At 45.7% G+C, this 18,906-nt stretch overlaps 1 protein-coding gene across 3 annotated transcripts in view; it reads right to left on the reverse strand.

Moving 5' to 3' along the window:
- Positions 1–18,906, reverse strand: part of AZI2 (5-azacytidine induced 2) — a 173,782-nt gene that overhangs the window by 24,638 nt on the left and 130,238 nt on the right. For all 3 annotated transcript variants that reach the window (XM_085630561.1, XM_085630562.1, XM_085630560.1), the window contains exon 8: positions 2,874–2,992. In XM_085630561.1, coding sequence (XP_085486687.1) covers positions 2,874–2,992 — 119 coding nt within the window. The remainder of the gene's footprint in view (positions 1–2,873; positions 2,993–18,906) is intronic.

The following is an 18,906-nucleotide window of genomic DNA, read 5'->3' on the forward strand; positions in this document are numbered from 1 at the left end:
CGAAGCCCCTGGACCTTGGTGAGCTGCACAGATAGTGCCCCCACAACACCCTAGATCTCTACTTAACACTGCTATTGTTGGTCTCCCTCCTGCAACCTCCGGTGCAATGCCTGCAGCCCGTTTGCCAAAAGAAAAACATTCTATAGAAAAGCATTGGGCACCCACAGCTAATTTTGCACCCTGCACCTGGCCGCCCTTGTGCAGCTGGTGGTGTACGTTTAGTGCTGCTTTGTGACCCCATCCCCCGTGCTATGCTATCCCCCAAAACTTGGCCCCTGCAATCGATCTACTTACCTGCGAGCAGTGTGTCTCCAGGCTCCCCCAGTCTCCATTGAAAAGCATTGGGCGAACTCAGATTTTGACCCCTATTCCCGGTCACTCCTGAGCCATTGGTGGTGCAGTTTTGGTACTCACCTGACCCTTGCCGACTTTTGGTCCCGAAGACTGGAATTGTAAGTGCAATACTTACCTGTTTAACCTCAATATTTTTTCCCTATAGAATAAAATTGAACTGTTCTGAAAAGTTTCTACGTGTCGATTTTTCAAAGTGAAAAGTATGTTTATTCAAAAACATTCTTATCCTAGTGCGAAGATCTTGGCCTTAAAATAAAATACACACAAATAATATATTTTTATAAAATTGGTCTGGATCTCGGTCTTGAGTCGTGTGTCCATTATTGATCAAAGTTGTGCAATACATGTCTTACACTCTTCTGTGTTATGCCTAAGGTTGCTCGCCCACGCTACCACTAATAGAACACTTTGGGTTTTACACTGAGCTCTGAAAACACTTTGGGGGATCCCCTGGACTCTGTGCACGGTATAACCACCTAGTGACAATACCATATACAGAGCCAGTTTCCTCCAACACTAAAATGAAAAAGAGCCGCTGGAGAGTTTCATAGATATAAATACTTAAAGGAACATTAAGGCACAACTTTTCACTCTACTGCAAACAAGCATTGGCAAGTTTAACTAATTTGACACTTAGAAACTCTTCCAAGAAAACCGGCATCAAAGTTGAATGCAGTTACTTCCAGTTACTTTGGACGACCGACTCTGGCCTGGGGCAGGCCAGGAGGACCAAGGAAGTCCAAGAAGACAGTTACCTCAAAATAACTGCAGTCACCATTCCAGTTCCAGAGTCAATGGCAACTTGCCATGGAACCAAAAGGAGCTGTCCTGATGCAAGGAATGGAGATGGCTGAAGGTGCTCAAGGATGCTGTAGTTGGTACTCCTGTTGACAGGGGTATTCCTGGGGTCACCCCTAGGTCCACAAACACAGTAGGGCAAACTTTGGGCACAGAGGTCGACTTCCCTCGAAATCCAGATGAAGTCCAGCCCTGAACCAGTTGCCACTGGTCTGCTGGTCTCCAGCTATGATGGTTCAACGCTTCCCTGGTTTAGGCAATAGCTTGACCTCTGGGCAACCAAAGTGCGCTCCATCTACTCTCCTGGGTCCAGCAGCCTTGGGTGCAACTCCTGAGCATCGGGACTCGGTCTCCTAGGCTGCACTGCAGCGAGGAGCAACAATCCATGGGTCTGGACTACCAACCCGCGTAGGCAGGTTTTCTCAATGTTTGTGGGCCTGTGCTGCAACAGGAAGTCAGCCAACTGACTTTTGGAGTTCCCCTCTTTTGTCTGGGGCTCGGGAACAACTTTTCCACAAGCCAAGCACCACAGGCCCAGTTGTCTTCTCACTAGCCCAAGAAGCAGCAGGTGCAGACCAATCTTTGGTGCAGCCTCTCTTTGCCAGTTCCAGGGTAAGCAGGGCAGTCCTTCAGTCTTCTCTCCAGGCCAGACATGATACGAGGGTCAGGGTTGCCTCCTTTATGCCCAGGGGTGCCTCCTTTTTGTCCATATTGCGGTCACTAGCCAATGGGCTACATGGATCCCTTCTGCCTGATGACAAGTTCCTGTGAAGTGTGTCTTCTAGCTATCCTGGCGTGTAATATTCTTACCGTTCCTAAGATGGCTGAATCCCTCTCTTGGTTTGGGGAGCTTGGTAGCCCACATAAAGGGAGTGGCTACCTGCCTACGGAAAAACTGTGTCACCAGCGTTTCCTCTCACTGTCCCGGATGCCCTCCTTTCTGACTAAAAAGAGCAGACCGCTCTTCGTGTGTGCTCACCATTTGCCCTTCGAAGGTACACCCCCCCCCCCCCCCCCCCGATTAGCAGGGCTCATGGTATTTCAGTCATTGCCTAGAGGCAAAAGTAGCAAAATGCCCGTTTCCTCACAGATGAAAAGTGTGAGAATGCCTTCTTGCAACCTAGTAAAGCTATGGCAGACGCCTGCTTGGCTCAGCGTGTTCTTCGTAAACTGACATCTGCAGTGGACACCTGACTATACATCCACTAATGCAGTACACAAAACAGCAAACCACGTTATTTATCAAGAAATTCCCAAATATTTTTTTTTGTAAAGCTCAAACTTTAGAGCTTGTTAACAGTTTTTCCAATTTACAGGCTTCTTTGTCATGAATACAGAAGGGGTGTTAACTTTAGGGGGTGTAGAGAATGTGCCCTTCACATATAATAATTAAATAGAACATTCATTGGTGCAAGGGAGAAAGTGAAATATCCGAAAGCAAGTGCAGTTTATGGTAAAAGGTCAGATAGAAATAAACTGTTGACACCTCTGCCTTGTACACAGAAGCAGCGCTCGCTCGGCTGAAGAGAAGCCACAAGGGAACAGAAGACAGCGCTGCACAAAAACACATCAGCAACACCTTCAAGTGTGAAACTGACCAGAACGAGACAGAAGCCAGAGCGGGAAACGGCGTCTGTGGCCCTAATGGACTCGGATGCCCCCGCCTCGGAATGGGGGGGGTCGCTGTAACCTGGGAGCAGTGCTTTGCACGGGACACTTGCCTTTCTTGGCTGCTGCGTCTCTTGCCTTCACTTTCCTCAGCACCTCGGCTTGCACTTCCGTCACCAGATGCAAATTAGACATCTCCTTCTTCAGCTCCCAGAAGGCTTGCCTCATGTCGCTGAAAGACGAAACGGAAACAAAAACACAGGCACAGTTAGAGATGCTTCTCCTTCGATCTCCACCTACCTTTAACGAACTGCTGAATTAGAAACCTGGCTGGAATTAATATGTTTTAAAAAAACTGGGGTTACTGTGCACCTTATTTCTGTGGGAAAATGATGCCTTTCACACAGGTATACTTGGTATATTTTTGTGGTGCTGATGAGCCCGCGCGAAGTTTAACTGGACCTCCTTTTGTAGACATTTGCTATTTATTGGAATGAAAAGTCACATTTTAATACACCCGGAAATAACTCGAAATTATCAGATACAATGAAGCAAGGTGGATTGGAAAGAACCAAAGAGCACATTTCCCCCGACACTGCAAGCATTCCAGAAGAAAGATTCGCAAAATAATGACAAGATACCTAGCCAAGAACCAACGTCATCCAAAATAACAAATGCCAAATGGGTAGTTTATGGCATTGTGCGTGGTACCATTCACACGTTAGGCGCAGTAAGCCACGCCCCCAGGCCTAGTGATCCCATTGGACAGCTTCAAATAGAAGGACTTACCAATGGAATAACGATGGACAGACACTTGGACTGCAGTGGTCTCAACATGACCCACTCACTGGGATTCTGGAGACTGCCTGAGATCAGAGCGTCCAACCGGAACCACTAGTCTGAGCAGCTGCTGTTAATGCTATAGACCAGCAGCCCTGCAGGGTCTTTACGTCTACTAGTACTTTACACAATCCGTCCCTCGGATCTGTAATTCTACTGGGCCACAAGCGAGTTAATTCATTCTTTTAAACTGAAACGGATAGGCAGCGAGATCCCCTGGAAGACAAACATTGATTCCGAGGGCACATCCAGTGCCTTCTAGTCCAGCGGCGAGTAGTCAGAGCCACGAGCTGCTTCACAAATACATATATATATATATATATATATATATATATATATATATATATATATATATATATATATATTCACTGAAAAAACCATAGGTTTTACACACGTTATAGTTGGGAATTAGCATTTAAAAAACCTTGCAAATTCACTTAAAAAACCATAGGTTTCACACATGTTATAGTTAGCTGGACATTTCACTCGTGAAAAACCATTGAAATTCCCCCGTTATAGTTAGCGCAGGCAACTATAACTCACGCGACCGCAATCCTCTGCTGATGACGTCAGATATTACATCACTGTATTTAGACACTTATTTACCCATGTCTTCTTCCATTAATTTTTAGCTATACATATATTACAAATATTTTTTTTTCAGAAAGACACATATGTCATCAGTGATGTAATATCTGACGTCATCAGCAGAGGATTGCGGTCGCGTGAGTTATAGTTGCCTGCACTAACTATAATGGGGGAATTTCAATGGTTTTTCATGAGTGAAATGTCCAGCTAACTATAACATGTGTGAAACCTATGGTTTTTTAAGTGAATTTGCAAGGTTTTTTAAATGCTAATTCCGAACTATAACGTGTGTAAAACCTATGATTTTTTCAGTGAATTTGGACGGTTTTTTAAATGCTAAGTTATGTATTTATTTTTATTTTTTAAGGTTTTTCACCGTGCGCGTACCGTACGCGCACGGTGCTCCTCGCGCACCGCACGCCCACGTTACGCAGTTCGCGGAATTTTTCCTTTTCTACCGTACGCGCACGCTACGCGCACTCTGCGATTTTTCGAAACAAAATTAAAAGAAATTTTGGCCCTTGGGGGTCCTTCTGGGACCCCCTGACAAAGGCTAGGGGGTCAGGGATTGTCCACCCTGCCCCCCTTTTCACGTTCTCCACCTTTGTTTTTCACCCCCTCAGACTGCGAGAGACAAAATGGCAGCCGACACTTCCTGGTTTCGACCGATTCAAATGTTTACTAAGATCTAACAACCAATCAGAATTGCGCTCGCGCACGGCAGCGTGCGCGTACGGTAAGTTTTACCGTACGCGCACGGTGCGCGCTTATAGATATATATGATTCTAAATGCTATTTTCTCAGGAAATACTGAACAGATTTACACCAGACCTGCAAAAGGCACATCCCTGACCCAAGTAATTCTGTTCAGCCGTTCGGGCTGTAGCTTGGACTAAAGGTCCTATGGAAAAATGCATGGGGAAAACACGTTTTGGGACCCCCCCTTTTTCTCAGCCCCCGCTTGACGAATCCCCCCCGAGACTTTCAGGGAAGGAGCGGAGCGCCCCACCTATTTTGAAAATTTCGCGAGGATTCGTCAATCGGCGCCAAAGTTATTCCAAATAGAATGTTGCGGATTTCCTATGGAAACACGATCCTAACTATAACTATCTACTGGCGACCGCCAGTAGATATATATATAGCTATTTATGTGTGTTTGAGTGTCTCGCATGACGGGATATATATATATATATATATATATATATATATCCCGTCATGCGAGACATGCAAACACACATAAATAGCTAGAAACGGACAATCGGTGACACGCACAGCATTCACGCAAACCAGGCCTGGGGTTTCAAGGATTATGGGTACACCAGTAACTCTTATAAAATCCATAATCCCAAAATGGCCCTGTAGGGAGCCCAGGTATTCATTCACCCGCTGGTTATTGCCAGTGTTACATTACACACACTTGTAAATGGAACAATTGAAGAACGTATGACGTCCCTCTTCACATTCAGGGAAGGGGTACATTGATGAAATGACGTGTTTCCGTTGGAGAGGAGGGACCCAAGTAAAAGACTGACAGCTGCACGTGACGCGTGCTTCCAGCTGCATAACATGATCATCGGGGAGGGGGCACAGGGAGAGAACGGGACAGGTCGCATCTTCTTTAACCACTGATTAGCCGCATGGGCGGGAGGGGGCGAGAATAGAGAAGGCGAGAATAGAGGGCGCTCTCATCTAGCACCAGGAATAGAATATAAACCGGTTCAAAGTTTGTCCGCGACCACACTGGCGCCCAAAAGCAGGAAAAATAATGGGCGACAACGTGGCCACTTTGGTTATAAAGTGAAAGACGAAGCCCGCGCTCCCACCGCCCCCTTTCTATGGAGTGATGGACGGAGCCAGCATCCGCAGTGACTGTCAATCCAGCAGGCTGGTCCGCTGGCACTGTACAAAGCACTGCTTGAGATACACATTACTAGCTGCCACCACAGAAAACAGGTCAAGAAGCGTAACACTATAGGCTATTTAAGTTTAACCGCGAAACCTGCGTTATTCACCGTTAAGATTAATACATTTTAGGGAATTTGATTTTTATGAGAATCGTACATAATTTCTCATTTTCCATCCCCGAAAAAATAAAAATCCGACGATTTGACAGGTTTCACAACCCACCGCTGTAAGAAGCATTCGAGTATGAATCCGACTGTTTTTAAACCCATTATAACGGTCTATGTAACTAGATTGTCACCCCTAGCAGCGAAAGCGCAATCTTAGCTGCAGAAAAATATCTGAGTGGACGCTGCCACCTTGTGGAAATCATGAACATTACAGCCAGAAACAGGATTGCGCAGGGTTGGAAGCCGGACCTATCTGGAAATCATGAACATTACAGTCAGAACCATCATTAAGACAGGTGCAAAAATTACTTTTCTCGAAACCCAAAGTGTGATATTGGTGCAGTCTGTCAAAGGGAAACTTAACGTATTACCCCATATCCCACTATGGTCCCCTACAGCGCAAAAATATCTGAGGTTGTTGGAACTTTAAAATGTCTATCGAACTCGGTCAGCCCAGGGTGGGAGCCGGGTCTTGCCAAACTTTGGCAGCCACCGAGACATAAAATAAAGTACAGACCACTTTGAGGACTTGAAGTAAATAAATGGTAGCTATGGCATACGCCGCCTCCGTAAAAGTCAAAATTCTATCTGGTTTCAAAGCGCCTTAAACACAAACGAACTCTGCAAACAAATCCTAAGTGAAAAACACGGCGGCTGGAAAGTGGACTACAGGTATTTTGTGAGACTACACCACGCGTGAACAGCAAAACATTGCCTAAATCTACGAGAGTGTGAAATCACGGGCACAAGAGTGAGAATGAATGCATCCACTGCAGAGATTCGGGTGCTCCAAGTCACAGGCTACAATCCGCACAGCGGCTTTCATTTTATCGACTTAGTAAGGCTGAATGTCTGAGTACCTCGAGCAGATTATACCAACCCTCGCACTTTAGATTCTACTTCTTTGAAAGAGGATCGCACCCCCTTCTTGTTTCTTTCTGCCAAAATTGTAAATTCTCTTAAATGGATAATAATAATAATAATACTGATATTTGTAAAGCGCGAACAGCTACCTCACGAGGAGGTGTCCCGGCGCTATAGACTGCTGGGGAACCCGTCCTGGCTATCCCTGTGAGATGGTCCCTTTCTGGGTATCTCCAAGGTGAAACCAGGCATCCCCAGCATCTGTGGGGGGCCGTTGTAGAGATGAGGCAAGCTTAATGCCCAGAGTTGCCGAGTGTGTTCATGGTTAGAATAGGTACCGAGGCGAGAACTATCGAGTCCGTTTTGACCCTGGTCCACAACCCTGCCGCGTCGGGAATTGAACCCTGGTCCCTGGCCAATTCTCTGCTTACGGGTCTGCCGCCTCTAACCAGTGAGCCACACCTCTCTAAATGGATGGTTTGGCAACTGGAGACTTTCAGACTATATACCTGGAAGCCCAGTAGGCAGATGGTTTCCACTTCACTCACTTTGCACCCTGGCCTCTCAGTTGGCAACCTCACGCAGGCTGGAACTTGCTTTCTTGCTTTGTTTGAACTAAGCCAACGAACAAATAGACCAAATTAAAAAAATTAATTGATGACTGAAAACATGGGGTCTTGACAAAATGCCCCCTCACAACGATGTACATGCAGTCGAGCATGCAGGTCAAACACTGCCACAGTGGTATCAAAAACAAAATAAACTTGCACTCGAATCAAACATACATCCGCCTAAAGGTGAGAAAAAAAAGTGTTAAAAAAAAACAATAAGTCCCACCTAAATAAACAACTTACACATCAAAAACTCAAGACAAGCCGTGTATTTATTATACGTGAAAAGGGCGCGAGTCTAGACCTCTTGCTCGAAAAGAGGAAAACAAAGAGCTAAGATGGCGTCTTGTGGAAGGAGGGAGTGTCCAGTATACCAAGAATGGATCTGATTTACACAAGTGCTTAAGGGCAGGAGGCGGGGGTGGATATTCAACCTTAGTATGTGAAGCTAAGGAATACACAGTGTAGGCAACCAGATGAATAAAAAAAAAAAAAAAACGAACAAAACACAGATTTTAGGACGCATTCTTGGTATAACTTTCAGAAAGCAATAATAATAAAATAAAAAAAGATAATTAATTATTTAGCAAGGGTCGGAAAAAGATGCTGCTGTACATTAGCATAAGGCGGAGGGGCACTACCTGAAATAGAATTAGATTGTATGACAACATCACTGTGGGTGATGTGAGGCGACTGATCAAGTCTTTTGGAAACCATATCTGAAGAGCGAGGGTATACGTTTTTGTATTTAAATCTGCGTGCCCCAAATTATTCAAAAAAAGGTCACATTTCGAATACTGATCCATTAACTTAAAATGTTTGTCTCCATTTCTAAATTTAAAGTGAGGTAGTCAATTCTGATGAGCTAACTTTCAGTAGACGGATGGGGCAAGAAAAAGTTATTAAAGCGATGGGTGACACAGAAGCTACAATTCTATTAAATCTTTGCTAATATTCAAATTAAATATATTAAACCCAGTAAAGGAACTTTTTTGCAAATATGCTTCGGAGCTTTTGTCCCTTATGAAACTCTTTGTAATCAATAAGATTTTTTCGTAATTGATCAAGCTCTTAACAGGGTTATGGTATTAATCTGACCATTCCAGAAATGTCACAGTTTGGTTTAAAACCCAATCATGCTAAACTGCTGTTCTTTATACTTAACATTTTTCAATCCAAATGACTCCCAGTGATTCATTATCAATGGTAGATCCATATCGTTCGGCGCTGTAAAAATGAGATTGCCGCATGGGAATTTATGTTGTTAGCACGATCTTCGTTAAGATCCTTCTGAAGCCAGGTTCAGGAGAATCTTAGCGAGCTCGTGGATCAAGAGCTGATAATCATGCACCAGCAACTCATTTGTTGGGTTTGTATCTTAGAACAGCCATAGAGCAGACTGGTGATGGGACCCCACCCCCCCCAAGAAGGGACAGTAACTTGAGTTAAGAATGGATCAGATCATTACGCTTTATCCGCCTACATCCTTGTCTGATCAATATGGATTTGTTTCATAGAGATGGCTGCACACTCTTTTACAAACTATTTAGTGACACAAAGATCAATTTCTTTTTTCTATGATGTATAGTGTTTAAAATTATTGCTTTCAGCATTGTGATGTTAGGGGTCTACATTTTAAGTATGAAATAGTATCTTTCTTTTTTAAAAATAAATAAATTAGGTGGCAAATGTATTTTAACAAAAGCTTTGGGGCTTGAAATGTCTTTTTTTCTCGTGCATGCAATAAATTCTACATTAATAGTGAGCACTGCCTCACTCCTCTTACCCCCCGCCCCAAAGGTCACTACACAAAACGAAACCCACGAGTCACTCCAATAACTCGACCTCCTCCCTCGACACTCATTTTGCCCTGAAGGAAGCACTCCAGAACTACACCCCTAAATCTAACGCCTCCCTCACAACCCACCTTTTCCCCACCCCAGCCAACACCGAACTCGGTTCACCTGGTAGCCCACTGATTCACACCACTACACCAATATCCATACCAACCTCCCCACCAACCTCTATAATCCCCAACCCAAACACAAGCCAGACTCCCTGTCCCCCCCCCCCACCCCACCCCCCTCCAGGTCTCCGGAACATCTAGGGGCTCGGCAACCAAAGTGCGCATGCTCCCAACTCCCACCACCCACCTGCTGCGTGCCCAAAAGATGCAGACTAAATAATTTGAGAGGCTTACGCTACACTCCCACCAGCCCCCGCATTAACAACATAGGAACTAGTAGAACAAGTTGCTTACCTTCGGTAACGATGTATCTGTAATAGACCTATGTTAGTGTAGTAGTTTTCCATTACCATTCATCTTTCCTGTTCTTCCATTCTGTTATGCTTATGATGTCACTGTCATGACAATAGAATGCTATGGTTTGAATCCCAGGAGGTTGTCAGTTAATGGAAGCTGTGGAGATGAACTGTCAATAAAGTAGTTGTTCTTACACCTACCTGGCCTGGTGTAATTACTACAAATTTGGCGAGGAGTTGGACTGTTCCTCTCTCCATCTACTTTTGCAGCGTCGGTTTCCTGTGTTTCCAGTCTTCGTGAGCCTTCTCTCTCATCAGCACTGCGGAGAACCACAATTCCTGGACGTTGGGACTGAGGTGCTCCATCACATCCACTTCTTTTGGGCTTTACTGGATACATTTTACCTTTCCTGCGTGTTTCACACTTCTGGTGAGCCATTTTCAACGCTTGTATTTTTCCCCGAACTACTAGTTGTCAAGGAGGATTGGAAAAGTTACTGTTTTGTGGCATTTGCAGGCGTTGTTGTGCTTCCTATTTGAGACTCAGTGTGTTGCTTGGAGAGAGTCGATCGTGTGCTATGCTTCATTCTCTTCGAGTTTGTTCCATTGGAGTTCACTGGGAGAGAGATCCTTCTCTTGTCGTGGCTTTCCTCAAGTGATGACGTGTTAGAACATTCTGCAGGAGCGTGTCACCTCAGGTTTCCCGGGTGACGGCAAGGGAAAGGCAAGTGAGGCGTCTGAAGGAGTGTTCTTTCTCTCGTTTCCCCGTCAATCGCGGTCTACGCGCGCTCCCCAGACTTCCTCCATTGTGTGTGGGAGTGCTCGTTTTCCACTTAGTGGGCATGTGCCATTTCATGTTTTCATAGTGAACGGAAAACGGGGCGTTGAGACTTCAGAGTGCACCCAAGTGGAAGTGGGACGGCAGCATCGTTTCCCAAGCGCATCCGAGTGGAAATGGGTTGGTTTTCCACAGTGACTTCTTCTGGTCTCCGAGAACATTTCTATCCTGGCAGTAAGTTTCCACCGTTTTTTGCTGCATCTGGCTTGAGGGCAACGGCGCTGCAGTAACTGCATTCTTGGGATTCTGACTCTTTCCTCATTGGGAGCGCAGCAGTTTGTGTGGCACAATATTTTCTGTGTTTTGCTTGAGGGAAAGCAGCGCAGCAGTGACTGTTTCTTTTATTGACTGTTTGGAGTTCACGCTTTCTATCTTCATTTTGCTTGTGAACAGACGAAGTGGGGGTTCAGTTTCAACGTGGTGGAGTTCTGTTTATTCATTAACTCTAACCTTTTTTATTCACAGGCGGATTACTTCAAGTGTGACACTAGTTGCAAGTTGTGTTAATTCTATTTACTTCACAGGTACTTTGCAGACACACTTCTTTTCTTTCTATTGTGAATAATATTTATCTTTTCATTTTGTGTTCATTATGGAGAATGTACAGCCTCCTCCTCCTTTTTTACAGCTTCCAGGTGATCCACCAGTCAAGTGGAAAGTGTGGTATAGAGCCTTTGTGAAATATCTAGGTGCAATGGGGGGTTCGAGGTTCAGCGCTGAAAGGAAGCGTTTCATCCTAGAGCATAATTTGGGGTTCGAGGGTCAAGCTGTTTTGGAACATCTTCCTCCTTTAGTTGTAGTTCAGGGTGAAGAGGAATTAAATGTATATGATCAAGCTGTGGGCATGCTAGAGAAACAGTTTGATGTAGAGAGCAGCATAGTTGTTGCTAGGCACAAGTTCTTTACTAGGAAGCAAGACTGTGAGGAGAGCATTTTGTCTTATGTAGCCACTTTGCGCACTCTCGCTTCTGAATGCGAATTTGAACATTTTACTTCTCAACTTATTCAAGACCAAATTGTTGTACATTGTTGGGAGAAGAACGTTCAAGAGAAATTACTCACTTTAAAGAATCCTTCTTTGGATGAAACAATCACTATTGTCAGGAAGGAGTATTAAGCTCTCTCAAAAAGCATTTAAAGAACTCAAAGCTGAAAAGAATGTTATAGCTGTAGTGAAGGATCATAAAGATCGGAGTGAAAATGTCAGATAGACAAAGCTAAACCGCAATCTGAACAAAGAGGGAATAGGTTTCTGTCCACTAAGGTTGAGAAGAAAGGTTCTTACTCAAAAAATGTATGTAATAAGTGTGGGTTCCCGTCGCATTTTCCCAATTCAAAAGGTATGTCTGGCAAAGAATGCATCTTGTCGCAAATGTGGGAAACAAGGTCATTTCGCCAAAATGTGTGATTTCCAGGGGGGGGGGGGGGGGGGGGAGGGAGTATAAATGTTGTGTATTCAGAGGATCCTGTATGTGAAGTAGTTAGCTCTCTTACTGATGTTTTTGTAGTGGTTGTCAAAGATGATTTCGAAGATTGTGTTGATCCCATTGTAGTTGTGTTGGTTGATGGAAAGTGTCTGTACCTGCTGGTGGATTCGGGGGCGCGGATGACTATGATTACGGAAGAGTTGTTTGAGAGCACTTGGGGAAACCGACCCCTCAACCCTGCTGACAGAAGTCCTGTCTCTTATGAAGGGAGAAAAATTGACTTGGCAGGATTCTCTGTGACTTCTTTAGTTTTTTAGGACAGGCACATCCGAGGGAAGGTTTATGTGATCAAAAAGGGTCTCAACATTCTGGGTTGGTACCACCAGGGGTTGTTAGGGATGACTCTTAGGCCTGGCACCTCTGAACAGGTTTCAGTTGTGGGTGAACAATCCGAAAGGGAGAATTGAGTTTCCTGGTCCGTGAAGTTTCCCAATGTTTTTGGTGATAAACTTGGTTGTGTTAAAGGATTCAAACATTTTATCAAGTTCAAGGAAGGGGCTTTCCGGATCAAACACAAATTGCGTAATGTGCCTTTTAGTATCAGGGATGACCGGTCATTGGAGCTTAAGAAAATGTGTGAATAAGGTGTCATTGAACCCATTGAGTCCTCACTCTGGTTATCTCCCTTGGTGGTTGCACGCAAAAAGGTTGGTACTCTCAGGGTTTGTATTGACTTGCGCAGCCTGAATAGGGAGATTTGGGTGGGTTCTCAACCTCTTCTCCGTATCGATGACATTCTTTCCAGATTTGCTGGTGCGTAATACTTCTCAAAGATTGACTTAGCATCCGCATACCATCAAGTTGAGTTGGATCCTCTTTGTAAGCACTTGACTGCTTTTGTATCACCTGTCAGTACTTTCCAGTTTAGGAGGATGCCATTCTGGCTGGCCTCCGCAACCTCGGTTTTCCAGCGTGTTATGGAGAAGGTTTTGGAGGGTGTCACACATACAGTTGTTTTTCAAGATGATATTTTGGTGGCTGGAAAGAGCAAGGAGTTGCATGACAAGAATCTTGCTGATGTTTTGGAGAGGTTGGAAGTTAAGGGTATTGTTGCCAACAAGTTCAAGTGTGTTTTTGGGGTAGATTCTTTTGAATATCTGGGACACCGCATTTCTGGTGACGTTATTGTGCCAAGAGAAGGTCTCATCGATGCTATTGCTAATGCTCCTTGTCCTACCTCCAAAGAACAAGTCTCCTCATTCCTAGGCTTGTGTGAATTTTACCCAAAGTTTATTTCCAATTGTGCTGCCAAGACTGTCCACATGAGGGGTCTCCTCAAGAGAAAATCTGTGTTTCTCTGAGATGACGCCTGCCAAGAAGAGTTTTTGCAAATCAAAAAAGAGTTAGGGTCATGCAACATTCTTACCCCTTTTGATCCCCTCTTCCAATATACGGTGTCTGTCGACGCGAGTCTAGATGGCCTAGGTGGGATGATCCCCCAAGTCAAGCAAGGAAAAGAGTTCACTGTTGGTTTCACCTCCTGAGCATTACGCCCAAGTGAAAGGAATTACTCCAACATTGAGCGCAAGTTGCTTGCATGTTGTTGGGCTGTTGAGCTTTTCAAATGTTTTTTGTAAGGGGGGGGAGAGGTGGGAAGACATTTACGCTCCTTACTGATCATAAACCTCTCATTCCTATTCTCGAGGGTAAGATTGTCAAAGACCACACACCCAGAATGGCTAGGTTGAGTTCTAAGTTGCTGCAGTACAATTTTGGGGTGGCATATATACTTGGTGGGCGAAACACACAACCTGATTATCTTTCAAGGTCTCCTCTACCCTTTGGTAAGTCTGACCATGACAACGATGCAGATGAAGAATGTTTGATTGCTGCAATTGATGCTTGTGGTGTTGGCTGTTTCACGGAACACGATTGGCTTTGTGGGATAGAATCGGATTCTCTGCTTAAGAGGGTGAAGGGGTTTATTTTTCGGGATGGCCTAAGGAAAAGCACCTTGACAGTGATTTAAATGCCTTTGCTAAATTTGTCCCTCCTGATTCTCCTCAGAGATCGTATTATCGACTTTGGCCATGAGGGACATTTTGGACAGACGAACAAAAAAAAAAAATAAAAAAAAAAAAATGATATGCAGTGTGTATTGGTGGCCTTCTATGGACCGTCAAATTAATGATGTTGTGGAGATGTCTCCGACTTGTTCTACCAGTGATAAGGTTGTAAAAATAGTTTCTCCTCCAGTACAACAGGTTGAGGCATCTGATGGTCCTTGGTTGAAGTTGGCAATCGACTTTGTGGGACACTTTAATGTGCTGGGAAATAAATAGAAGTTCGCTCTGGTCGGTGCTGATTATTTCAGCAAGTGGTGGGAGGTCCATTTTATGACTGACCCCAACTCACAGGAGGTTATCAGATTTCTTCAGAGTTTGTTTGCCAGGGAGGGGTTTTCCCCAAGGAGATTGTATACGACAATGGGGTACAGTTTACCTCAAACGAGATGTCTGTTTTTCTGTCTCAGTCTAGTATCACTCACTGGCGTGTGGCTTTATATCACCCACAGGCCAATGGTTTCATTGACCGCAACAACCGTATTCTCGTTGAGTGTGTTCAGTGGGCTGTTTCGACCAGAGTTGACATCAAGGAAGCTGTTCAAAGTATGTTGTGGGCACATCGTACCACCCCGAGTTCCATCACAGGTTCTAGTCCTTTCACTTTACTTAGGGGTAGACAAGCTTTTTTCCACATGTGTCCTGCTTGGATGAAGAAGTGGGGTTTGGTGTCAAGGTTCTGGGAGACACAAGGAGACAGAGAAATACAATCTTTTCCCACAGTACCTACTCAGCCTGATGTTCCGGATGTGGCCAACTTTAAGTCCTCTGTTTCTGTGGGAGATTGGGTCGGGATTAAGTCTCCTCTCAACGTTCCCAAGGGTTTGTCAAAATTTAGTCCTCCTGTTAAGGTGGATGCCACATCTCGATTTGCTGTAAGAGTCAATGGGAAAAATTGGTGGAATCTATCTAGCATTTACAAGATTCCAATGAAGGTTGTTTTGCAGTTGGGTCTTGAGTCAAAGAACACTTTTCATGTTCAAGAGAGTACGCAGAGGTCTTCTCAGGCTGGGAAATCCTCTTTGAGATATGTTCCTCCACGGAGTAGTGGTAGGATGAGTGTCCTGCCGAAACATTTAAATCTTTGATCTAATTTACTTCTGTGATGCATTATTACTTGGTCTATTATACACCTTATTGGTTTTTAGTGTATTAATGGACGTTTTGTTCATTCTATCAACTACACTTTTTGTTATTATAGAATGTACTCTTTTTTTCCCTTTCTCTCTTTTTGTTCTTTGGTTTATTTTGCTTTTCTTTTCTCCTCTGTTTTTTCTTTTCTTCTACTCCTACTTCTTCTCTCTTCCTTTGTGTATTTATGGAAAGAGAGGAGATGATGTAGTAGTTTTCCACTAGCATTCATCTTGCCTGTTCTTCCATTCTGTTATGCTTATGATGTCACCGTCAGGACAATAGAATGCTATGGTTTGAATCCCAGGAGGTTGTCAGTTCCTGGAAGCTGTGGAGATGAACAGTCAATAAAGTAGTTGTTCTTGCACCTACCTGGCCTGGTATAATTACTACAGTTAGTTATAGATACCTTACCTTAGAATTAATCCCAGGCGTCAGACTGGATCTGGAGTATTTTTCTCTTAGCAGTATCCCTGCGCGTCGGTAGGTGGCGTCGGTCGACTCCGCCTCCGTTGTCGCCGTAGTGGTCGCCGGGATGACGTCGCAATGTTTACTTAGACGCCGCCCCTGCGCGCGGAGGTCAGTTCTGACACGACATTCCACTCCAGAAGCGCAGAGCCATGTAAGGCACTGACAACTGGTGCATATAACTAGGGCCCTGGGAAGGGAGTCTCTATCCCTAGATTTCAGTTCGCAGAACGGGGAGGATGGGTGGGGCGGTAAGGAATCTATAACTAACATATGTCTCTTACAGATACATCGTTACCAAAAGGTAAGTAACTTGTTAATCTGAAAGACTGTTAGTTATAGATTCCTCACCTTAGAATAGATACTCCAGCAATACCAACCCCGGAGGTGGGTCTGCGATCTAAGTTCATACCAGAAAATCCTGGAGAACAGAACAGCCAAAACAGCCATTTCTCCAGACTTGGCTGTCTAGGCAATAGTGTTTAGTAAACGTGTGCAGTGACGCCCATGTGGCCACCTGATGTCAATGAGTGGGACTTTACGTCCCAAGGCAGTAGTAGCTGCCGTAGCCCTGGTGGAGAGGGCACGCAGTCCCACTGGAGCTTCTTTTTACCCTTGGGAATAGCAGATTTTAGTGCTTAGAAGAACCCACCGAGAGATGGTACGATTTTGCACAGCCCGACCTTTCTTGGTGCCCACATAGCCAACAAAGAGTTAATCGTCCACCCGGAAATCCTTTGTGCGGTCGAGATAGAAAGACAGGGCAAGTTTCGGGTCTAGACGGTGGAGTCTCTCCTTCTCCTCCTCCTGCAAGGGTGCGGAGGAGAGAAGAAGGTGCGCAAAGTGATGGTCTGTCCTACATGGAAAAAGGGAACCATTTTGGGAAGAAAAGAGGGACTCGTACGAAGGACCACTTTGTCTGGATGAACAGCCAGAAAAAGAGGTTTGGATGATAGAGCTTGAAGCTCACTCACTCTGCGAGCAGAGGTGATGGCAACAACGAAAGCTGTCTTCAGAGTGAGGAGCCTGAGAGGACAGTTGTGAAGAGGCTCGAAGGGAGCGCACATAAGACAGGTTAAGACCAGGTTCAAGTCCCACTGGAGCATTATGAACGGAGGAGGAAAGAGAGAAGTAATGCCCTTTAGAAATCTATTTACAATAGGGGACTTGAAAAGAGAAGGCTGATCATGAAGGCGAAAAAAAGCAGATATGGCCTAAAGGTAGCCTTTAAGAGTGCCCAGAGCAGAGCCCTGCTGGGCTTAAGACAGAATGAACAAGAGTACCTCCGAAAGAGGAGCAGAAAGGGGATCCACAGCCTTTGCTGTGCACCATGCCACAAACTTGTTCCATCTACAGGTGTATACCTTTTAGTGGAGGGACACCTGGCTGACAAGATGACATTACATGCTTTGGGAGGAAGGTCAATAGCAGTCAACCGTCAAACTCAATCTCCACGCAAGGAGGTGGAGGCTGGACAGGTTCGGGTGGAGGACAGTCCTCTGCTGCTGCGACAGAAGATCCCCTCGAAGAGGTACTCTGACCGGAGGATCGATGGCCATGCTCAAAAGCTCGGGCTACCAGACTGTTCGTGCCCAATGCTGAGCCACAAGGATAACTTGAGCACGGTCACGCTTGATCTTCTTCAGCACTCTGGTCAGAAGTGGTACAGGCAGAAATGCGTACAGGAGGTGTAGTTCCACTCGCAACGAAAAGCATCGACTAGCGAGTGCCGCCTTGGAAATTCCAACGTGCAGAACTGCTGACACTGCGTGTGCTCTTCGGTGGCGAACAGATCTAACCAAGGCTCTCCCCACTGCCAAAAGAGACCTTGCACCACCTCCGTGTGAAGACGCCATTCATGATGTATCATGCACAGACGGCTGAGTTTGTCCCCCTGGCGTTCAGAGAACCTGCCAGGTGTTGAACCACCAGGGATATGCCCTGATGTTCCAGCTATGTCCAAAGGCGAAGAGCCTCTTGACATAGGGTCAACGACTCCTTTCTGCCCTGTTCGTTCTAGTACCACATATCGGTAGTGTTGTCTGTGAACAACTGCACTACTCTTCCTTTGATAGAAGGAAGGAATGCCTTCAGTGCAAGACGAATCACCCAGAGCTCCAAAAGGTTGATGTGGAGACCGGACTCTGCCGGAGACCAGAGACCTCTGATCTCCACCTCTCTCAGATGGAGCCCCATCCCAGGAGGGATGCGTCCGTCACCACTGTCCGCTCTGGTTGGGTAAGGGAGAGGGATCTGCCGCTGACCCAATCCGGGTTCGTGAGCCACCACTGCAATTGACTTGCAGTCCCCTCCGAGATCTGGATGACGTTGGAAAGATTCCCCTGATGCTGCGCTCACTGGAACTTCAGGTCCCACTGTAGAGCCCACATATGCCGCCTGGCATGATCCACCAGCAGGATATAGAAGGCCTTGAGGCCTAGCAGCCTCAGGGTCAATCTCACTGAAATACAAGATGAAGGCTGAAACATTGGTATCATAGCCCGAATATCCAGAGGCCGCCGTCTGTTGAAGCACCTCTGTCAGGAGGTTAGTCCTGACCGCCCCTGTAGGAAGCTCCAGGCCCAAGGGCTCAGCCGCCCTACGCAACACCACTGCATATGATGCTTCAGCCTCAGTCACGGTAGGGGGAGAAAGCATGCCAAGGTCAGGGGAGGTATCTAGACCATGGTGTCACCCAAGTGCTCTCACTGTGGCTCCTTAAGTTGGTCAGCTAAAGGGTCCACAGACCCCTCCCAGTCCTCCTCACCCTCCTCTGGTTGCCAATTAGGCCTGAAAGGAACACCAGGGATGAACAGAGGCACAAACGTGCCTTCCGGCACCTGTTCCGAAGTCGGTCCGGTGCCATGTCCAATGCGGGGGTGAGGCTGGGGTCGCCGCCGGTCGGGGCGCACGACCGCCGCC

The sequence above is a fragment of the Triturus cristatus genome, chromosome 10 (assembly GCF_964204655.1).
Source record: "Triturus cristatus chromosome 10, aTriCri1.1, whole genome shotgun sequence".
NCBI lineage: Eukaryota > Metazoa > Chordata > Amphibia > Caudata > Salamandridae > Triturus > Triturus cristatus.